Source organism: Penicillium coprophilum (assembly GCF_028826855.1).
Source record: "Penicillium coprophilum strain IBT 35676 chromosome Unknown utg000002l_segment0_segment1, whole genome shotgun sequence".
NCBI classification, from domain to species: domain Eukaryota; kingdom Fungi; phylum Ascomycota; class Eurotiomycetes; order Eurotiales; family Aspergillaceae; genus Penicillium; species Penicillium coprophilum.
In genome coordinates this window covers 4,151,079-4,173,134 of record NW_026622722.1, presented here as the reverse complement: position 1 = coordinate 4,173,134, position 22,056 = coordinate 4,151,079, and the positions used below count along the sequence as shown (strand labels likewise).

The window sequence follows — 22,056 nt, the reverse complement described above, 5'->3', positions numbered from 1 at the left end:
AGAGATCCTAGGAAAGAATCCAATCTGATATATAGGTACGTTGAGCTGCAACTTTGTTGCTTGGTTGCATAGGACATTTGCTCTGACTGGATTTCAGTGATTGATAGAGGTTAACTTCCTCATCAAAGACCAGACGCTCGCGACTACCCAGCCATACATTCAGCTTCACGCCAGCGGAGTCCGCTTCGTGCGCAAGCAAAGGTGGCACCCTCAACCACCCATCGGACCACTCCCGATCATCCTCCGGCTCAGGGACTCCTTCAGACGAGTGAAGGTTCATAGTGTTCAAATTTGGAAAATGCGACTTTTTATGACGGATCACATCAAGGATATATGAGTCGTCTGGTAGCTCCTGGGCCCAGAATAAGTAATGAGGGAGTTTTAAATCGTCGTAATAAACCTCCAGAACCTCCAGATTGGGAGGTAATGTTTCCCAGACACACCGATCATCCCACCCGCAGAGAAAGACATGGTAGATGCGTAGCGTCCGAAGATTCGGAAATTCACTCAGATTGATGCGAGGACCATTCCCCAATCCTCCATGCACAAGCGGGCCTCGCGTCATCGTCAATTCTTCCAACGAAGCTTTTTGCGATATCAGTGCGCGCACAAAAGCAGCACATGACCAGGGTTGGATTCCACACTCTCCACACCCGCACTCCCATCCGGCTTGTTCAACGTCGTAGTGTAGCTTTTTCAATGCTGCCGGTCGACTGAATATGTCGGTTAGAGTCTCCTCGGTCGCCTCGCAATTGATCAACCTCAGACATTCGACGGGTGAAGTGCCAATATGGGAATCGTCTGCGGACTTGAAAAGACTCCAATCGCAGTTATACATCTCTCTGATTGTAATTTCTCGGATGTTGGTGAATGAAAAGAAATGACGGATATCAGTATCATCTTCAAAAGGAATGATTGCTGAAATGATGTGTTCCTGGAGACTCGGCTTTTCCTCAAGACTCCGGTTTAGACTTCGCAGTGAAGAATTTGCGCCATGGCCTTTGCTGCCAGGGACGAATATATCGCGATAGAAAATTTCCAGCAATAATGGACTATTCAGACTCTTGGTGGCGAGGAGGAAAGAATGGAGGTTTCTGATGCTCGATGGAGGATTGCGCGCCATCAAACTCTCATAGGCCTCTCCATGTTCATAGAAGAGCAATGGTGTCTGCTTCGAGTCTATTTGTAGGTATTCGGCTATCATGAGAATTATTTCTGGTGGAAGGTCCAACAGAGTTGCCATTATTCTTCAATGTTACTCTCGAGGAGTAATGGCTCTGGTTCTGGATAAATATATGAGGTTAAAATGAAGGTTAAAGAAGAAGATAGTGTTAGGAGGTTGAAAGACAGCAATCTTGCTAGGAAGTCACCGGTTTTCATGAAATTTTCATTTTGCCAGGCTTCAGCGCCGCAGAGCTTCAGAAAGAGCGACAATCAGGACTCCATTAATGAATTGATTACTGAGATTTACTAGTGGCCCTCCACTGCCAGGCACCGGGCCACGGACCATGAGGTCGTTTATAGACTAATTGGGATGTCTAATTAATCTTGGCATTCATGAGAATTTTGTGATAATCATAACATGTTTTTTTCATTTTTTTGTTAGGTAGGTCATTTTCCTTGCTATCAATTCCGGCAATGCTACAAGCTAAAAAGAAAAAAAGTGGTCTTCCTTCCCTGTTGGCAGCTTTGGAAACCAGCGCCTACTCTCATTTTCACTTTTCTCTGATTTCAAGAGGATTGCAACCCTTCCAGATCATGTCGTAAAGCCGAGATCATTTCAGATTCGGGTGTAATCAAACATAAAAGCCAAGCCTAGTATGTTTCATCTAGGACGAGGCGTTGTGGGGGGCCGGGTTGAGCCATCCAAATGCCGATGCACTGCCCACGGGATTCAGCGTACCATGCTTGTCCGAAGGAGTACTTGGATGGTGGGCAGAAGTAGTCGACAGAGACGACTTGTCGGCCTGCTCATTGGTAACACTGCCAGGAGCCGAGGCCGAAGTCGAGGAGTTCGCATAGCTGCTAGACTTTCGGAAGACTTTCATCTCACGTTTATCAGCAGCCTTTTTGGTTGTGCTGGTTGATTTCTTGGCATCGCGACGCCATGGGCCGCCCCAAGGCGTGTCTTCGGTTTTAGTAGGCTCGGAGGTCTGCGGATTGGCAGCAATTGCGCGATTTCCAGCCGAGACGAGAGTATGAGCTTGCTGGTTCTGTGTATGGGACTTGTGAGGATCGTTATTCTCGTTACCAGGCAGACGAGCTGATGGAGGCGCACAGGCCGGCTTTTGTGGAACATTAACAGGCCGGCCAATGATACCGACGGACGAAGGTCCATTAGCAGGAGGTCCCAATAAGTCTCCATAATGGGCGGTACCAGGGGAGGTGCAAAGAGATTTAAACACGGAGTCCTTCTCAGGACGCACGAGGGGGACAGATACCCGGTTGTGGTCATCGTCCACCATGATCAGTTTATCTTGTGAGAACAAAATATCAGCGTTGTGGGCGCGCATCACATCGCTTCCAATGATGATCTGAATGGAATTATTGTCAACTTCTGTCTCCCGAATCAGGAAGCGGATGGTCACGGTAGGAACTTGGTGAGTGGGGGTTCCGGGGCGGGACGAGGATGGGTGAATAAGTGCTTCGGGAAGATAGAGCGGAAGCTTGATGTACGGCACCTCGCCTTCGCGGACGATCATGCTCTCCATGCCAAAATCGCGGACCATGGAGAATCCCAGAGTTGAGACGTAAGAGCCCGAGCAAACGGCTGCGTACAGGAGAGAATCGTTAGTGAAAGTATCAGACAACCAGCACCGAATGATGGATGGGACTGGTCCCAGCAAGAAAAGTCCAGGCGGGGGAATCAAAGGGGAGTCGATAGGCGTAGCACCAAGCAGCCGGGTGGTGTTCAGGCGCAGGCTATTGGTCCGAGCGGAATGATGCGAGTGACCAGATGAGCTCAATCGTCCATCAGATTGGTGGGAAAACGTTCGCTCAAGAAGCGGGTGCGTACTCAAGCTGCTGCCGGTCCGCAGAGGAAGGTCATTGCTGGGGCGGCTAGCCTGGGCGTTCCCGTGGATGGCACTTTCGTCAAATCGGACACTGTTGGCTCGCGATGCGCCTCGTCTGGGCTCGTCCTCACCATCAAACCCAACAGCAGAAGTAACCATTGCAGAATGATGACCCTGATCAAATCCTTTGAAAGCATCCGGGGGCGAGTGGTAAGCGGGGTCTGGGAGGGAGGTCTTGGTAAGTGGCGAGCTTATCCCTGAGGGCAGTGGACTACCTGGAGCGATTGCTCCAACTGAATGTGGAAACGGCGAGGCAGAACACCAAGGACTCCTTAGTCTGGCATCGTCGTCCCGACGACGCTCCAGTTGCGCGAGCCGTTCGCCTTGCTCGTACTGCGCAATGTGGAGCTCCTTCAACTCGTCAAAGACGCGCCAAATGTCGTCACGAGAGGCAAAGGGATACTGTGCATCCATAGCCAGTCTAGTATTCAAAATTAAAGGTAAAGAAAAAAAAAGAAAGCAAAGGATTTGACGCGGGGTAGTTGAAATAGTCTGCCCTAAGAGCAGGGGCGCGAAAAGCGTCACTTAAATTCGACGCACTTTTCTCCAATATCTCCTGCCGCCTTCGATCTGTGAGACGGCCCACCGGCCGTCCGCCCTGTCTTCGAGGGACAAATATCGAGGGCCTGATCAGAACATCCAGCAGTGTAGAGGCAATGGACGATAGTATTGGCACAGGTGACGGAGACGCGTTGCAAAATGGTTGGTATCGTAAGGAGGAATTCTTGTTCGATTGGAAATGATTCCTAGGAATTTCAACTTCACAGAAAGACGCGATGGAGTAGTTCACAGCGCGAAATATGTGGTGCGCCAGACACAAGTTGGACTACGGCTTATTTGGCTGTCGAAGTGCGAGCGGGCCGACGCGAAATTGAGAGCAGAGTACCCCAAGACGAAGGTTTGCAGTTATGGGGGCTTGGTGAGGATGGGAAATTCAACGGAAAATGGTCTAGGTAATGTACCTAGTAATGGGACCAAATGAAACTGAATGAACGTAGTTGAACGAAGCATTGTAACCAGACGATATCTCTCTATCCAGTAGGCGGTGACGAATCAAAAGGCGGAGAGAAAAGCGCGGAGACAGAAGGCGGAGAGAGAAGGCGGAGAGAGAATGGATGATCGTATCTTTTTGGAGGCCTAGACTGCCTGTCATTCTGGGGTTGTGTGCTCCACCCTATGTGTGTTTCTTGTTCACTGGTTACAGTATCCTAGGGTTTGAGTATCTTGCGGTATTCCAATATTGGCCATGCAAACAATTCAGTAGATCAACTACCATGTATGGCAGACTTTTGACCTTTGCTAATATTCTATACTGTCGGACAACTTGACGGCCTGTCTTTGTGCTTCATTCAATTTATCCCTAACCCTGTCCAGATGTTACACCGCCGGTAAATCATCTGACGATCTTGAACTCTCCAAATGCCTCACTGGTCATGCGATTGGAATTTTTGTGGGGAATCAGCCGCGCAGAGGGTAGGAGATTGCTGTGCATAGACACTTCTGTCACACGCACCGCCAAGAGCCATGGCATAAAAGTTTGCGATATAAATGCTCATATGGCCTATACTATCAAATCCCCACTCATCTGTTAGGACAGTCGGGAAACCCGCTCTAGTCATTATGCGCCTACAGAGGCTCGTCACCTTGACGAGCTTTGTCTTCGAATAGATCCTTCTAAGCGATGTACTTGTAGTTGCACATTTAAGTTTGAGAAATTATCATTGCTCATATGTTCTAAATAAATAGCAATTTCAATCCCAATTTCTCTTATGTGGGGCCTGAGGAAGCGATATATGATCTAGATAGCTCATTTCGGTGCCTCGACCCAAGAGGGGAACACCATTGGAAGAGCCTCGGGAGTCTGATCGGGCCAGTTGGCCTCAATCACCTTCATAAGTTCATCGTAGACAATGCGGTTACCAGAGGGAGTGAGATGCAGACCTGTGTGACGAGTAAGTACAAGGGAAAAAATGCGAGGAAATATGGCACAATTTCACTAACCATCAGTAAGAAGACTCGACAATTTCTCATTGTCCGGCGCATCACGACTCCCAATCAGAGGTTCTCCCTCCTTCCAGCCAGTGGTCTTCATGAAGGCAGACCATAAATCTACCACCGGGATATTGAGCGCAGTGCCAACTTCGCACGCAGCCGCTGCATAGGACTTCGTGTTACTGGCGGTTCTGCTTGGGAACGGACATCCCTTTTCAGCGTCAAATTTCTCCATTTGATATTCATTCACGGGAGGTGGACTAATCAAAATCAGTCGCGGGTTTTGGGCGCGTGTCGCTGGGTGCTGAATAATCGTCTTCAGGTTCTCTTTGTATTGATCCAGGGGCACATGCTGGTCGTGGGCGGGAACGCATGCATCATTGGCACCAAAGAAGATAGTCTATCTGACATTAGGTAATTGGTCTTTTGGAATCCTGAAATTTCAAATGGGCCTGCCAATTCGGATGGCTTACCATGAACCGCACATTGGCGGTCTGCGGTGAAGGGAAGAACTTATCAAAGACCTTGACAGCATGGGCAGTTGTATATCCACTGTTGCTGGTTAGCATCGCCCATTCCAGTATAGCCTTGAAAGATCTTACGCGAGACCGCGGTTGACAACGTCCAATCTGCGACTGTAGGCTGATTATTTTATTGAAAATTAATTTATCGTGCAAATCTGTAGAGATATCGCAAGAATGACTCACATTCTTGAAGTGCGGCATGAAATGCGAAACCTAGCTCTTGGTTGCAGGCCATCTGTGTGATGGAGTCTCCGAAGAGAAGCAACTGATCATACGGCTTGAATGCATCGTGGGTCTCCGTGGCAGCCATGGTGAAGCAGGATCAAATTATTGTTCGAAAATTGAAGTTATGGGGGATTGGGGGCTTATAAGCGACAGAAAAGGAAGTGGGGGAAGTGCGCGGACAAAAGGGAAATTGGTGGAGCTGTGAAAATGAACAGATTGAGACGGAGTATACAACATATATCAAATTGTAATGCTTATCCATATCTGCCTAATCTCCAAGTAATTTATCCACTAATCATTCAAGACTGCATTTTAGCCCCACAATATATAGAAGTGAAAGAGATTTCCGTGGCTACATGAGTATAACCAAATTCGTTACGAGCAACATCACTATCTTAGATCCCTCATGCACTTTAAGTGTGCTCTTCTGGTCATCCGAACGTTTCTGGAAGTAGTAATGGTGATCGGTGTCCATCACCACCCCGTCGAGTTCAACTTTGCCAGTCAGGCTCAAAGGAATTATGAAAGTAAAGGTTGACTGGAACTGCAAAACACCTGGAAACATAACATATCCAAACGAGGTGCTCTTTATCAGCTTGGCATCTAGCATAGATTTCGCCTAAATTCACCTTGTGTTAAACTAGTTATCGTATATGAATGACAGGCTTCTCACTTTGAAAAATTCCGAGAAACTCGCTCTTGTAATCACATCACAGTTATCTGTTGGGAAGAACTTCGCAAAACTCGAGTTTTTGGGCTTAAACAAAGGCTCGGCGATTTTACACACTTCGCTTTCCCAAACTTTTGAGATGCCGACTTTCAATCTTTCTGGTATAACCACTGAGAGGTTATCGAGAGCCATGAGTGGTCGAGGGTACCAGATGAAAATCAAGTCGCCTAGTATTCTTGAGGTAGAGCGGGGCCACGGCTCGAAATGACCTTGATGGGGAATTTTTTCACTCAAAATTTCACTGTTGAGTATAGAAATCGAAGCTCTTCTCGCTTCAACCAAAGGATGAGAGAGATAGAAGCAACTAGGGAGACGGAGACTGATCGAGTTTTCTCCCCCGCGCGTAAAAGTGACAGGGGTCTCTCACACCTCCAGTCAAACGCGTGTAGCTATCTTGTTATATTTAGATTTGAATCCAACAGCAATTTTCCCTTTACATATATGACCATAGGAAGGCCTGTTGTGGAATTTCCCGCAGATCTAGCTTGATGGGTATATATCAGTATGCCAGACTAGGCCATGGATGTGAACGCCCCGATCGGGGTACCGCCACTTTATGAAGACGATAAGTTCCTGTTCGGTGATCATTTTTTGCTCACTGGCTTTGCGTCGCCCCAGTTTGCATACCCAGAAAATCATATACAGAACGCCTTCCCGTGGCGGGGCTGTAAGTGAAGGCCTAGTCTGGTTATAGCCACTTGATTCAACATTTATTCTTAGCAAAGGATTGATGGCAACTTGAAAGTGCAAACATGGTTTCACCTTAGCGCCACGGCTATATAATAGGATGGAGGTCCATCCTCTCTACATGAGCTGCGATCACGGGACATCATAATTATATCATAACAGCGAACTTGCCGCAGGATGTAGTGACGGGAAAATGATATATGACAATTCGCTGATGATTTCAAGATATTTAAGTAGAAAGGCTGTCCGTCAAAAGCAGACAGATTTTGTCGAACAATCATTTACATAAAACGATCACTCATCTTGATCAATATGCCGAGAGAAGCCAACGAGATGCGTGGTTACAAGGCGTAAGTACTACAATATAGACCATGAAACATCACAGGCGCATTTAAAAGCTAATAATGTATTTTACAGCGCGCTGAGCAACCGGAACGTCTCGCCAGAGGCAAAGCAGCATGCACACGCCAGGCTCAATGAGCTCGGCGGTGGTCAACCTCACGAGGAAAGTTATCAGGCAGGAGGTGAAGGCAAAGACCCAACAAGAGTCTCAGCTGGCCTTAAAGCGTAAGTATGATCTTGAGATCCTTTACAGTGTTTACTAATTAGCCGATATAGCGCGCAGCATAATCCTAGGGTGACAGAGGGCGGGAAGCGAAGAGCTGCTAAGAAGATGGAGGCAGAGGCCCCAGAGGAGTAGAAAACCTGTGTGGTTACTTGCTGTATACTTTTACATAGTGAATGTATATACGTGCGGCAACTGTTGATATCGCCCGTGGCCATATAACTAGGCTAGTAATGACTCGTCTTCCTCATAGTTCCAACAGTTTCCAATACACAATGCTATCATGATCTCACCTGCTAGTCCGTAGATTAACTGGTAATGAGCCATGGAACTTGCTAGTCAGATATCGTAGAGGTCAAGCCAAGCCTAACACGACCAACCCATAAAATCGAATCCACTGATAGTCCCGGAAATTTCCTATTCAGGAAGTACGAGTAACTTCATTGCTTGGGTGACAGGTAGTTCTCTCTCTCTACGAAGATTTATGCTAGGCCGTCTTACTGCTTGGGATTAAAACAAAAATTGGGCCCGGGTACGATGTTTGCTTGCTTAGTATTTCGCTCAAAGAGCCCTGGAGCTTGCACCTTTAATAAGTCTCTCTCTCTGCGCACCCTTTACACTTCTGTTCCATCCTTCTATCCTCTGGTTCCATCATATCTATTATCTAGGAGTAACCTCATATATCTAGGATAGGTCTTCTCTAGAGAGAGCTCCATCCTAACCTAGTGGTCCTTATCTAGATGATCACCCCTGTCCTCAGGAATCACTCCCACCTCTATCCTAATATGCGTTGCTTCCCTTACCGCATGATAGAGTAATGACACTTTGTGTTTATGCGACTCAACATCAGAGAATTTATGCTTGGACTTTGTAACGATACTTGACATGTCAAAGGCAGGCGCAATCGAATCAGTTAAATAACCACGCATCGTGACCCATCATCTTTTTTTCTCTGCCTTGATCCTAACAATCTCCCCAGGCCTTTCTTTGATTGCGGAGGGGCTGGTGTTTGGGGAACAATAGGAGGGTTTTTCTGTCGAAACCATCTCACAGAATCATAGAAGAGCTTATCTACATTTGTGTTGTTCTTTGCAGATGTCTCGATAAACCAGCAGCCAAGTGACTTCGCAAGCATTTGACCTTCCTCGACTGAGACTTCGCGCTGGGCTTCCAGGTCATTCTTGGTACCGGCCAAAATGATGGACACATTGTATGGACGCTCCGAGCGAGACTGGTCTGAAGTCGCATTGACTCTCGTATATTCTTTGACCTCTTGAATATTGTTGTGGAACTCCCGTATACGAGAGAACGACGTTCGTGAAGTAATGCTGTACGCAAGAATGAAGACCTGTCCGACACGGATATACTGGTCACGAAGCGCGGTGTATTCACCTTCTCCCATAATGCCTTGAATGTCGACGATACATTGCCAGCCATCGACATCTATTTCTTTCCTATGGGAGTCTTCAAGTGTTGGGTCATATTCATTATCTGGACAAAACTAGAAACGGTTCCAGTCAAAACGAGCCGGAGTGCGTTAGGATAGGGGGATGACAAACTCGCTCAGTTAGCGCTCTTTTCCCGACGCCAGCACCTCCGAAAACCATCACTTTCACTTCGGTCATCATTTCGGGCAGGTTCACCAGCAAAGCACACTCGATGAATAGGTGGTGGGGGATATGTCACAGGGAACATAAGCTGGGGTCTCGGGTGAAAGGAATTTGGTCCCTTAAAGCACATTCTTTCGTGATCGGATCACTATCTAGTAGCCTGCTAGCGCTATGCTATCAGCAAGCGGTAATTTTTGCCGATCTACTTTACCCTTTGGGTTGATTGGCTTGGCTTGGCGTTGCAATGGACACTTTGACGCTGACCGGTGAGAATCAACTTCAAGGACTCAAGTGCAATATTTGATCGCGGAGTCGCTCAAGGTCGCATGCTTTGCTTAGGAAGCCAGGTGGCCTGAGATCAAACAGCAAAATGCTGAGATTCAACCTGGATGATTAGACCCGAGCGATTTTGACATCAAAAACTATTATGCACCTGCTTCTAACGGTTCTACTTTGATAACCACCCGGCTTCATACCACGGTTGAAATTTCCTACGTGTGAAGCCTTTGCAGGACATCGGAGATAGCCTGGCAGTCTTACAAACCCGATCGTGGAGAGAATGTCCAATCAGGTATGATAACGCAAGCCAGCTTTGATGAAAACCGAAATAAATTTCATGTTCATTCACAAAGTGTGTTCCAAATAAAGCCGTGAGTCAGAAGGGCGTTCCCCAACTACGCAGCAGACTTAGATGAGTCCTTGCGTTGGTATTCGAGAGCAACTCTCCTGTTCAGCCAGTCTCCAGCCGTAATCTCATCCTCCCACTCCAATGACGACCATCTCCCTTTAGCCTCACAACCCGGAAGAGGCTTGATAACAAGATCAAAGTCGGGTTGAATAAAGAAGCCAATTGAATACCGCTCGATCAACGTAGCATCGCCCACATTGCCATACTTCAAGTGGTGAGGAGTTGAGACCTGATGCAAGGAACTTTTCCACCTCCCGTTGGACTGTCTTTCCAGCATATCGGCGACTTGAACGATAACTGTGCCCGGCTTGGGTAGCACCGGCCTAAAGATTCCGGCCTCCTCATCCTCAAGCTCAAGTCCACCAGACATATCTTGAAACAACAAAGTAAATTGCCCATAGTCTGTATGGGCATTCAAGCGAGTCGCCTCTCCAGCTGCTAGGGCTCGAGCCGGTGTAGATAGATAATGGTTCCAGCCGAACGCGCTGCGGTTGAAGTTCGGATTTTGCTGCTTCCCAAGGAAATCTTTGTCCGGAATACCAAGGATTTCACAAAGGAACTGGAGAAGTTGAAGCTCTTGCTCTATACACGCATCCCACCACTTCTTGGTGAAGGCTTCAAATCCGGGTAAGATTTCTTCCGGTAGCACTCGATTCGGTATGAAGTGAGGATTTGGTATCTTGCTTGGGTATGGATCACCCGTTTCCAAAACCTCTCTCTTCTCTGCTGGACCGGTTTCACGTATGCGCTCGATCTCATCTTGGTCCCAAACACCTTGGCTTGAGACGGTCGTACCAGCAGCCGCCCAGCCACGATGGTTTGATATATCGTGAGGATGTTGAACTAGTGCTTTCACATCATCCGGTAGATCAAAGAAGCGTTTGGACTACAATGGGTCAGCAAAAGGAAGGGTAGAAAGGTAGAAGAGAGAGCAGAATACCCATGAGAATGCCTCTTCCACGAGGTCCTGGCCAATGCTATGGTTTGAAAGATATATGAGTCCCACCGACTGGAATGCATCGTCTAGTTGCTGAAGAGCATCCTTGCGCTCCTGTGGAGTGCCAGCCGAAAGGGTTTGGAAGTCAATCACAGGGACTTGTGCGGGTTCCACAACTTTGATTCCGACCATTTCGATGGTTTATCGTGGCGGATGATAGTGAAGTTGAAAATGGTCTCAGATAGCTTTGGAATGAAGCATGAGCGATTTTCGAGTATGACGGTGTTAAATAAGGAGAAAAACAATATCCAACAGAATCAAGCTATGTCACTCCACATGCCTGACGTTTCCATTCTCCCCGAGCTGAAAATGTGCATAATCAGAGGACACGTCGAAAGACGGTGTAGTGCAAGTATCGCAACGGGAAGGAGATCGGTGGACCGAGTAGCATCAATTATTGCGGGGTTCTTGGGTTGATACATCGTGGACATGTCTGCATATGTGATGGAATGCAGATGATAGATATTGTACATTTCATGCAGGTTCGAATGTTGCACCTCAGGTACTCCGTGCGCTGCCACAGCCTAGACAAGGCTCCCTAATGCACACCACAAACCTTCTCTAGAGAGTAACGCTAAGAACATGGAGTAATTATGATCGATTTATAAGTAGTACGTAATTCTTATAATGTTCCGCCGCAAATTGACTGTATGCATTTGAAGAATTGGTGCATATGCGTTAGGAGACCGTGGGCTGTCAGGACATTCAGGTCAAAGCCACACAGTCCACCAAGCAGATGCACCCAACTTGATATCGAGTCGCGTCCGTGTGATCCGGTTTCAATATTGGTGGGGTTTCAAGTCAAAACAAGTTGATTCTGCTTTGAAACATTACGCTTGGATTAGAAATCGAAATGGCCTACATGCATCAGTGCGTAATGCTAGCCCTAACAGCAATTGTTGATTTTTCCGCTACCCAGCCGCGCATAATATCACATCACAATTTGACCTCAGTATTGTCATTAATTCAGATTTTGACTCGTCTCAAGACTTTCACTCCGTATAGTCCCCGAAATCACGACATTCATGTCACTTCGAAGAAGTTTGCAAGAAACATCAGTAAAAGGGAAAGAATTGTTCATATCCTCTTCTAGGGTGAGCTCACAGTGCACAGCCCGAAGATGATTTGATTTTGATAGTGGGGTTCTCCCCGTCCCATTTTTGCGGTATACTCGTGTTTTGAATATAGCGTGAGTATGTCGACGGACGAGGTGCTACATAATTAGTAGGGATACCATCCACCTCCACCTAAGGCTACACATTGTAAACTAACGGTATCGCATTGGGTTTTTGAGCCCGAAATATGTTGATTGATTCCTTTCAAAGGCCCACTTCCCGAAGCCACTTTTGGAGATTGAGAGCACAATCATCGCCATACAGCTCCCGTACAACGTTATGAGGTAGAACAGTCTCATGCTGAGAATCAGTGTGAGCTGGAATGTCAGGAACAGGATCTAACCGACCTAGTCGCGCTCTATCCTGATTTCCATTGATCAGAAACCTCCTACAAACATATGACTCTACCAAGAAAGTCTCCGGCTTGTCGCTACACTGTCGGATCTTGCTGAGTATCCTTTGAGCTCGGGAGTAAATACGACGTTCCGCAGAGTCATCAATGCTGATGATCAAGCGGCGAGGTTTTCGCTTCTTCAATGCCTTTTTTGACAAGTTGACTTTCTTGGTTTGGTTGGATACCGGGCGTGTCGGTTCAGCTTGGCGTTCCACGAGAGACGGCTTGGTTGCTTCATATACGTAGTAGAGATAGCCCAGCTGGTCAAGGTTTGTGGGACGTTCTTTGATGGGGATCATCTCGTAGAATTGCTTCCAGCACCCGTCTCTTTCCGAGTCCAAGGCGGCGAGAATAGCGTCCAATGAAGGGTTTTCTCCGTGCTCAAGTGCCGTTCGAATCAAGAGAGCAGCTGGGTTAGTCCTTGATGTGATATCAATGACATAGCCGGTGCTGTCAATTCCCCGCTGCTCAAGTTCATATTTGATGCTCTCCACAAAGACTTGCCCCATCTGATCGTGTCGTTGGTCAACCGCGTCCATCCAGTCCAAGGCTTGGATGTTCGAGCATTGCTTCAACGCAAACTTTGTGGCGACCGAATGGAAATAGTGCCAGCTAGGAATGTCAAGCTTTATATTAATTCGCCGCTCAGACCCCTGCTCGCGAGCTCGTGAGATGTTCATAGCAGCGACATCGGCGATGGCGCTTGAGGAGCGCGCAATATAATCCAATTCATTGTATGTAGGGATCGAGTCCCTGAGTAGAGCAATGTCAACGCCGCCAGTTTTGGGGCTGGTTGCACTCATTGCTAACAGCCTTGCATTGAATAGACAAACGCCCGAAACAATGGATACTTCCTCAAAGGTTGGTGTTCCCTCATTGGTGAAGAGAGTATCGCCAGACTCGAGTCCCTTCCAAGAAGTTTGTAGATATTGCAGAGAGGTAAAATTTGCTTTGGGGAAGCGAAATTCAAGGGACATGAATGAATTCCAAATGTGGCTGTGGATAGGTTGCGCATCGAATGTCTCATCGACAACCATGGCGGTTTTTCCAAGACGCACAACAGATTTCTCGATCTCTTGGGCTGGATCCCCTTTTCCATTTGCGATTCGAGGGGCATTTAGCATCTGGGCCAGCTTGGTGGCACCCTGTTTGGCTTTGGACAGGTATATGGCGTCGTCTTCTCTTTCTTCGTGGTCTTTCAGCGCATGATCCGTAGAAATCATGTAGAATCTGGAGCCACTGTGAGTTCCATCATTGTGGAAAGGAATTTTTTCGAAATGAATTGAAAGCTTAGAGTGCTCTCCGATCAGAAGATTGGCGACATTCGTTGGCATAGGCATGATTCAGAGAAATGAATGTAAACTAGAGCATAGAGTACCTGAGATTGGAATGACAAAGCTTCTAGCTATTTTCTCAGGAGGTCTTATTACATTTATTAGCTAGCATACATCCAGGCTTCATATGCATAAGACTATGGACTTCATGAAACCGCAGAAAGGTCTGCTGCTACGACACAACCCCGAATGTGAAATACTGTCAGACTATGTTGCTCAATTGATACATATTACCAAGCTCAAAATGCGTACTAGAACTTGCAAATTACGTGCTGTGTTGCAAGCATTTCATGTTTGGTCATTGAATGTAGCCAATGGCTTTCCAGAAGATCGTTACGAAGTTACAATTCTTCCCATCCACACCGTAATTCAGGAACATTTCCGGAAACAGCTTTTGCAGGGGACATCTTGGAGAAACTATTGTCTGCAGTGTAGTCACTGAGCTCTACGTAGCTGGATACATGCATTACCGGGAGGCAAATTACACAAGATCGAGCTTTGCTACGCAACTCCATATCCATAGGTGCGTGTACGCAAATGGGCCTGAGACATTTGGCATGTATTCGTAAGCTCTTCGCTCCCAATTGAAGCCGGAATCAGATCAATCGATCCCAAGATCCCGTGTCAGCTACATGTACATCTGAGAATGGTTATAATTGAGTTGTAAAATAGGGAGCGTTGCATGAATGCGAAATAGAAAGCGCCTGGATAATCACATAGATCTATCGGGCTGTTTCTCTCGAGTTCACCTGCGTCAAGCTCAAGGAGACTAACTGGGCACAGTGGGGTGCATAACGGACGAGGCTAGCTGAGAGGGCGCCATTATTTGAGTTGACTACCTGCACGGCTGCGCGAGAAAAGCACAGTCTCGCACCCAATAAAACTTTCCCCTTTGCACATTATTTTACGTGATAGCTATGAATGGCTTACCGTTAGATCAATCTAGATGTAGCACAATACCAGGAAGACGAGATGCACCATGCACAGAGAGGTGTTTCAGGTCCAGCTAGCCACAAAAATGCTTTTACCGCCTCCGAGGAAGATCAAGCAAGACACCATTTTGTAAAACAGCGAGCACATCCCAGTGTGCATTGAATGCCGATCGCGGCAAGCCGGACCTGCGCGTTCAGGGCCAGGCAAGGGGGGATGGATACCCCACACATAATAATCACGCCGTCTGGGGTAGCAGTCTACCGGCGCCTTGTTATGGCAAAACAGAAGGATGGCATGCAATACAATATTAAATTGCTAGGTTAGAAACTGGGGAAAGCAGGAGAAAGCAGAGAAAAGAGAGCAGATGATATGATCTGTCAACACTTACGCACTCAGGCATGGTAGGTCAATAATATACATTTCATTGGACATTTGTGTACGTTTTCGGAGTTGCAAAACATGGTAAGTATTAGAAGAGCATTGACAGTAAGACTATGGAAGTTTTTGATATTCGACTGACGTTGAGCGTAAGACTACTTAATAGAAACATGTCACATTCAATGTACTTGATGGTAGGCTAGGTAGATTTAAAGATCTCTAATCGTGTACTCATTCATGTTCAGTTGTAGGATAATATCATAAAGAGATCAAGTGAAAGATTGCAATAAACCCGAAAGAGGGCTGCTACAATTTGCATCTATGCAGCAGCAACAACTGGAGGCGCTTGTTGTCCGTCTCCGTATTCAAGTGCAACTCTCTTTTCAATCCAAGCACCGGCAGTCATGTTGGGCTCCCACTCCAAAGTTCGCCACTTTCCTTTCGTCTCACATCCTGGAATCGGCTCAATCATCACCTCGTGCTGAGGAGTTCCATAAAATGACATAGAGAAACGCTCAACAACAGTGTCTTCGTCGGTTGTCTCATCCCCATACTTAAGATGGATAGGAGCTGAGACATGGTGCAATGCACTCTTCCACTTGCCATTGGATTGCTTCTCCAGCATATCTCCGACATGAACGATCATAGTACCAGGCTTAGGAAGCACGGGTCTGAAAATCCCCGCCTGGTCATCGTGAATCTCAAGGCCTCCCACCATATCTTGGAACAGTAGGGTCAACTGTGTAAAGTCGGTGTGTGTGTTCAACCTGTTGCTCTTGCCCGACTTCAATGGGGAAACAGGCTGAGAGAGATAATACAGCCAGCTCATATGGTTTCGGCTGCGGCTAGGATCCTGCTGCTTTCCGAGATAGTCAAGGTCTGAGTATCCTAGAATTTCGCAAAGTGCTCGTAGAACTAGGAGCTGCTGTTCGAAACAAATATCCCACCACTTCTCAAGGAAAGCCCGGAATCCAGGGAACTTGTCCTCCGGAAGAAGACGGTTGGCAATTGACTCGCCTGGGCCACCCTTTGAGTGGGGATTACCCATTTCGAGGATCTCCTTCTGCTCGACCGGTGCAGTCTTGCGCATCTCCTCAATCTCAGACTTGTCCCAGACATCCTGGCTGACAATTCCAGTTCCAACAGCTGCCCAGCCGCGGTGATCAGCTGCAACTGTGTTGTGCTTGCAAAGCTCCTTGACCTCGGTCGGTAAGTGGAAGAAACGCTTGGACTGCCGACTGTGAGCGGTTATCATTCAATTGGTGAGGTATTCAACCTACCCAAGACAAGGCCTCATCGACCATTTTTTGTCCAATGATATGGTTGGACAGATAGATAAACCCGTATGTTTGGAAGGCTTCATCAAGCTGTTTCAAGGCCTCTTTGCGCTCTTCAGCATTTTCAGAAGAAAGAGCCCTGAAGTCAATAACAGGGATATTGGCAGGCTCGACGTATGTCCGGGTCATGTTGAAGTAGCGTCTTTGAGAGCAAAGTGAATCAATGTGGGAGTAAATGATAGTCTAAACTTGACTTTGACCAATTCTTCCTTATATACATGAGACGCTGGCTCGAACTACACGTGGTCCATCTAATTTTTGATCCACGATAGCTCTCTGGCATACTTGACCATGCCACGTCATGAAAGCGCGAGAAAGCCAGAAACGGAAACACCGACAATCTGTTTTTGGTCAACATGCTATGTGACTTATTTTCATAGATGCATAAATTCTGATCAATACAAATGACAGGTTTCATACATATAATGCATTGAAGACTTACATCTGCAGAACTAAGCCATAAAATGGGGAAATATCCCACCGACTTGGCATCGAGATCTCCAGGAATTGACGTGTCCGAAGGCTGAATTGAGAAATCAACTGCATCTCACTGCGTTACACCACAGCATGCGCAGATGCAGGTCCTTGCAAAGTCTGGATTGATTCGTAGTATGCAACTGAGCCATATTTTGTATGTTTTTGTTGTATGACGGTAATTCACGTGCGACTGTTACTGTATGCGATTAAAATTTGTCCGCTGTGCATGCTGTGATATCTGAGACTTGTCTGCCATGATTGCCGGGTATATCCCTCTTCTTGGAAATACAGGTAGTTCAGGACTCTAGGTGATATCGAGTTTTGAAGTCAGCTTTCCCAAGTACCGCATTTCATCTGCGATACCCTTCTCTAAGTGGAACGCAAAAGTTCCAATCTGTGTCTTCATGATGCAAATCTCAATCATCCAGCCAATAACCACTCCGATCGACCTCGACATCCAGGAATTAGAAGGACTCTGCAAAAATGGAATCACCTGCTCGGTCGTCAATCTGCACACTGGACCATGTTCCGTTGAGTCTCGAACCGACAAAGCATTTGCAATTTTCGGCATGATTGCCGCAGCTCAACGAGAAATACAACAAGGAGCCGATGCCATAGTCATTGATTGCTTCGGTGACCCTGGTTTGGACGTCTTACGGGAAGTCGTCGATATCCCGGTTCTGGGTGTGGCACAGACTTCCATGAACATATGTGCCAGCCTAGCGGATACATTCGGTGTGGTAACAATCTTGAAGGAGTCTATTCCCATCATCACAGACGCTGTCAATGCCTATGGTCACAAAGGCAGATTTGTCGGGTGTCGTGCCATTGACATGCGATCGCTTGAAATTAAGGGTCAAGTCAGTGAGATGACCAATAGATTGGCTGAGCAAGCACTGAGTCTGGTGCGTGATCAGAACGCCCATTCTGTTATTCTGGGTTGTACTGGGTTTATAGGTTGCGCTGAAGAAATTAGAAAGCGGCTTGAGCTTTCGGGCTTCGATGTTCCTGTTGTTGATCCTCTCCCTGTGACTGTCTTTTCTGCAATTCCTCTTCTGCAGATGGGCTTGAAGCAGAGCCGAGAAAGCTATCCAAAGCACAAGCCAAAGGAGATCAAAGGCTACCCGGAATTTCAGTGATTGTGTCGTGGAAAATGAAACAAAAAGAAACGAAATGATTTTAAATATACAACTTGCTCAATCAACTTGGCTTTTCCAAACAATCTATAGGTACAAAATATCAAAACATCGTTCTTGGTCACACTGACACGAAAAACATCCCACAGAGTCCATATACCCAATCTCTTTCTAGGCGCTTTCTTCCGTCTGGTTTTCCGTGGACTCTATTGTCCTCTGTCGGAACAGCAAGAGAGGTAGCGACATCAACCCACAACAAGCCCCAAGAGTGATCATTAGCCCGCTCCATCCAGCGTGAACCCGAATAGCTCCTGCGATAACAGGGCCTAGCAACTGGCCTCCCGCAAGCCCCATGTTGAAGAGCGCATACGCCTGTGCTATAGGGGGCTTATCACCAAAAGCCCCAGGAAATTCTGCCTCGTGTTCTTCGACCGCATATGATACTTCTGTCATTGCAATCATCTGGACTGTAGAGATGGAGGCACCAAGCACCGCCAGAATTACAGCCAAGAGAACTATATCATTCGTGGTGTTATGTTGGACAAGCTGCATCAAAAACCACGAGATGGCGACGAGTATGAATCCAGCCGCTCCGAGGATCCGTGGCCCTATTTTGCTAGCGTACTCTGCAATATATATTGTGGAGAAGCTAGCAACGGCAGGTACAGTGAATATCAAGCCAGCACCGCTCGGTGACCAGTTAAACTTTTCAATAACGAATAATGGAAGTGTCTGGGGGAAGCAAAAAGTAAGCATCTGACTCCTGTGATATTCATAGTACGTCATGGTTTGCTTACTGCATCCAAAGATGAAATGACGATCGAAATCATTACAATTGTTGCCAATGCGAGTGGCAAGCGTGGGGAGCGGAGTAGCCTGAAAACAGTGACAGAGGCCTTTCTTTCAATTTGCCCAATGTTGACTTCTGACTTTGAAGGTCCCAACAAAGGAGTTTGCTCATCGGGGCTCAAATATGGAAAGATCTTAGTGGCGCTTTCTGGTTCACTTGCAGAACTGCTATGCGTCTCGTTGCAAGAAGAATCATCGACTTGTGTGGATTCTGTCGACGGTAAGTCAAGGTACGGCCAAACGAAAGGATACTTCGGGAGTGGCTCGACAGTGCGTGGACTCACTCTTTGTCTCAATCATTGCAAACCGCATGATTACATCCGCGACAAGCAGACATACAGGTACTATGAAGGCCCCGTGAAAGCCTACCTTGTCATACATGATTCCCCCAAGAGCGGGTCCCAGCAATGATCCCCATGAGAGCGCAACGGTAGTATAACCCATAGCTTCACCCACGCGCTCACTGGGCACATTATCCGCAATGATAGAAAGACCGACGATCCAAACCGCCGCGGCAGATAGCCCCTGTAGCGCCCGCGCAACAATTAGAACAGGGAAGGATCGAGCAAGTGCAAATAGACCAGTCGAGGCAGTAAGGGCAACTAGCCCGACCACAAAAGGCAATTGCCGTTGCTTGCAGTGGTCTGCAAAGTATCCGAAGAATGCTATTGTGTGCAAGTTTATTTTTAGCTCTGTCCCATGTCATTTATAGATTCATATGATGCGCAAGACCTACGAGATCCAAGAAGAATCGAGCCGCCGTATACGGCAAGAAGGATTGAAACCCATAGTTGAACTGAAGAAGTACTTAGCAGGTGAATCACGAGATAACGTAGGACATTGCCTACCATCCTTCTCGCTGGCGCCAATGCGATCAACTAAGGCCGTGGGCATGATCGGAACAATCTAAGGACAAGGTAAGTATACACCTGCATCGTGTATCTATGCAATGGAGCATCTCACCATGACATAAATAAATAAATCCTAAATTCGTTGTTAATGGATGATATAAACTGCCTAGGGTCTCCGATCACTCACAGTGAAAATGGCAGTTGACACGGTCGCCACGACGAATGACTCCGAAGACCGGAATTCTTGAAGCCATACCATATTGCAGGTCGACCGTAGGGAGTTCTCGCACTCCTAAACTAAAGAAAATTGACAAGAGACTGAAGTTAAATCAACAGCATTTCTCTAGGGGTCGGAGATGGCTTCATAAAACCTCGCATGAACCCCCCTTACTTGCATCTCAGCTCCTGTACTACACTTTTGTCGAGCCAATAGTTACTTAGCTGCCGCTTCTGATTAATGATGTTTATCATTAATTGATTGGCCCGCTGTCCTTTGTTCTATTGCTTTTTGTTTTTTGCTTTTTGTCTCCTAAACCAGGCATGGAAGACCAGAGGCGCCAGCCATGCTGGGCTATGCTACTCTTGCTGATTCAATTATTGGAACGAGCTTTGTCTGAGGCTTTCTGTGTCCGAATCGCCATTGAAATTAATTCCACTGTGAGGAACGTGGTCTCGAGGATTGCTCAGTAATCAAATTCGAATGGTTAGCTAGAAGTAATTGAGTCCTTGGCTTTGCCTTGATTGCAACTTGCCTTGTATGACTTGGAGATACCCTATTTATGTATTGGAATCTTCACCCTAAAGACAATGGAGTCCCAAAGCCAAGACAAATCGGACAGCCAATAGCAGAATAATCACGTCTTTGGCTGGTCTTGAGCGAGAAAATCAAGTTTACTTCTGTCAATGGTTCATGCATGATCTGCAGCTGTCTCAGACAATTTTAATTGGTACGGAGAAATTACACGGGGTATAAATATGCGTGTGTCTAGCGGAAGTGGCTAGTATATATTAAAGCCGAAGAGAACGTAGGATAGGATATTGAAGTTGTTGGATTATCCTATTGATATGCGTGCTTCTCGGGAAATGTTATAAATATAGAGGACAGCAAGAGTGTATATATACTAATGTCCAAAATAAAAATGACCACATTTGGCCACTTTGAAATCCAATCTTTACCGCCAAAATGTTATACATCTAAAGACAATATCAAGACATTTCTCATTAGCTTACCACGTACTTGTCTCAAAATTATCTGTGGTAAAACGGGAGCTTGCTAAGGTCAAAGGGAATAATCGATATCACGGTTTTAGACCTGCACCTTACGAATGGCACCATCAAAACAACCTAAACAGAGTGTTTCATTTAAAGCCTAGTTTATCTACTAAATCTACTGAAATGCTAGTAAATATATTCTCTTTTCTATTATTTGGACTACTAAGAAAGAGTTTAGACCCTTATGAAGTAGTAGAACGAAAATTCTATACGATAGAATGGGATTTTCGGAACTTCATTCGTAAGGCCGGTCAATTTTGAGGTCACGAAGCGCTCGTTCTCATGTGCCGTACCTAGATATATTAGACGTATATAGTCATGTGAGTCTCCAAATCATAAGACATTAATGAACACAACCAATATTCTGGTAATGTGCCCGAAAGGATATGGGAACATCTTGAAATACTTCAACGGCCAGTCACCCCGTGTGACCGAGGAAAAGCCGGTCCAAAAGGAACCAGAAAGCCGAAAAAGATCACTCCGGTGGCCTGATAAAGACCCACTCCATATCTATGAATTCCACCATACTCTTTGAGGGCGTTGGAAACCCACATATCCGAAAGAGCGGTAAAGGAGACTGGATTGAAAGATGCTCTAAAAGATGTTTTTGGTTAGCAACAGATGTAGATGTGGACCTCGAGTATTCTTCCCCAAGGATAGAGTAGCGATATCTGGTTCCCCGTCAACTTGATACACGTGAAGCTGGAACTAGTCGTGAACTCGGAACGTACCGGTGATCTCTAGCCGTAAAGGATGGACATACGGAGTCTAACAGAAAGAGCCCCAAATCACCCGCGTGCTAGAGCTGATATTTATATCTCAGTGATGTCAGACATCCGAAAGAGGCCAACACTGCTTGCTCGGACATGACAAATTACTCGAGTCACA

General features: G+C 46.6%; 10 protein-coding genes across 10 annotated transcripts; 2 read left to right on the top strand and 8 right to left on the bottom strand.

Moving 5' to 3' along the window:
* Window positions 1-7: 7 nt before the first annotated feature.
* On the bottom strand, window positions 8-1,243 carry N7500_003618 (uncharacterized protein; the record flags this gene model as incomplete). Its single annotated transcript, XM_056674764.1, has 1 exon — window positions 8-1,243. The coding sequence occupies one exon, from the start codon at window positions 1,241-1,243 to the stop codon at window positions 8-10; it is 1,236 nt and encodes a 411-aa protein (XP_056535289.1).
* A 586-nt stretch (window positions 1,244-1,829) lies between these two features.
* On the bottom strand, window positions 1,830-3,488 carry N7500_003617 (uncharacterized protein; the record flags this gene model as incomplete). The annotated part of the gene is made up of 1 exon (XM_056674763.1): window positions 1,830-3,488. The coding sequence occupies one exon, from the start codon at window positions 3,486-3,488 to the stop codon at window positions 1,830-1,832; it is 1,659 nt and encodes a 552-aa protein (XP_056535288.1).
* A 1,393-nt stretch (window positions 3,489-4,881) lies between these two features.
* N7500_003616 (SGNH/GDSL hydrolase family protein) lies at window positions 4,882-5,900 on the bottom strand (the record flags this gene model as incomplete). Its single annotated transcript, XM_056674762.1, has 5 exons — window positions 4,882-5,015; window positions 5,076-5,466; window positions 5,540-5,618; window positions 5,669-5,708; window positions 5,774-5,900. 5 exons carry the CDS (start codon window positions 5,898-5,900, stop codon window positions 4,882-4,884), a joined length of 771 nt encoding a protein of 256 aa, XP_056535287.1.
* Window positions 5,901-7,544: 1,644 nt separating this feature from the next.
* Window positions 7,545-7,932, top strand: N7500_003615 (Con-6 family protein; the record flags this gene model as incomplete). The annotated part of the gene is made up of 3 exons (XM_056674761.1): window positions 7,545-7,582; window positions 7,650-7,799; window positions 7,851-7,932. 3 exons carry the CDS (start codon window positions 7,545-7,547, stop codon window positions 7,930-7,932), a joined length of 270 nt encoding a protein of 89 aa, XP_056535286.1.
* A 778-nt stretch (window positions 7,933-8,710) lies between these two features.
* Window positions 8,711-9,425, bottom strand: N7500_003614 (uncharacterized protein; the record flags this gene model as incomplete). The annotated part of the gene is made up of 2 exons (XM_056674760.1): window positions 8,711-9,298; window positions 9,357-9,425. 2 exons carry the CDS (start codon window positions 9,423-9,425, stop codon window positions 8,711-8,713), a joined length of 657 nt encoding a protein of 218 aa, XP_056535285.1.
* Window positions 9,426-10,081: 656 nt separating this feature from the next.
* Window positions 10,082-11,224, bottom strand: N7500_003613 (Oxoglutarate/iron-dependent dioxygenase; the record flags this gene model as incomplete). Its single annotated transcript, XM_056674759.1, has 2 exons — window positions 10,082-10,981; window positions 11,036-11,224. The coding sequence occupies 2 exons, from the start codon at window positions 11,222-11,224 to the stop codon at window positions 10,082-10,084; spliced, it is 1,089 nt and encodes a 362-aa protein (XP_056535284.1).
* A 1,187-nt stretch (window positions 11,225-12,411) lies between these two features.
* On the bottom strand, window positions 12,412-13,824 carry N7500_003612 (uncharacterized protein; the record flags this gene model as incomplete). Its single annotated transcript, XM_056674758.1, has 1 exon — window positions 12,412-13,824. One exon carries the CDS (start codon window positions 13,822-13,824, stop codon window positions 12,412-12,414), a length of 1,413 nt encoding a protein of 470 aa, XP_056535283.1.
* Window positions 13,825-15,565: 1,741 nt separating this feature from the next.
* On the bottom strand, window positions 15,566-16,712 carry N7500_003611 (lolo protein; the record flags this gene model as incomplete). Its single annotated transcript, XM_056674757.1, has 2 exons — window positions 15,566-16,477; window positions 16,527-16,712. The coding sequence occupies 2 exons, from the start codon at window positions 16,710-16,712 to the stop codon at window positions 15,566-15,568; spliced, it is 1,098 nt and encodes a 365-aa protein (XP_056535282.1).
* Window positions 16,713-17,467: 755 nt separating this feature from the next.
* Window positions 17,468-18,199, top strand: N7500_003610 (aspartate/glutamate racemase family protein; the record flags this gene model as incomplete). Its single annotated transcript, XM_056674756.1, has 1 exon — window positions 17,468-18,199. The coding sequence occupies one exon, from the start codon at window positions 17,468-17,470 to the stop codon at window positions 18,197-18,199; it is 732 nt and encodes a 243-aa protein (XP_056535281.1).
* Window positions 18,200-18,367: 168 nt separating this feature from the next.
* N7500_003609 (MFS transporter) lies at window positions 18,368-20,155 on the bottom strand (the record flags this gene model as incomplete). Its single annotated transcript, XM_056674755.1, has 7 exons — window positions 18,368-18,928; window positions 18,994-19,256; window positions 19,330-19,737; window positions 19,782-19,841; window positions 19,894-19,951; window positions 20,009-20,029; window positions 20,084-20,155. The coding sequence occupies 7 exons, from the start codon at window positions 20,153-20,155 to the stop codon at window positions 18,368-18,370; spliced, it is 1,443 nt and encodes a 480-aa protein (XP_056535280.1).
* Window positions 20,156-22,056: the final 1,901 nt, after the last annotated feature.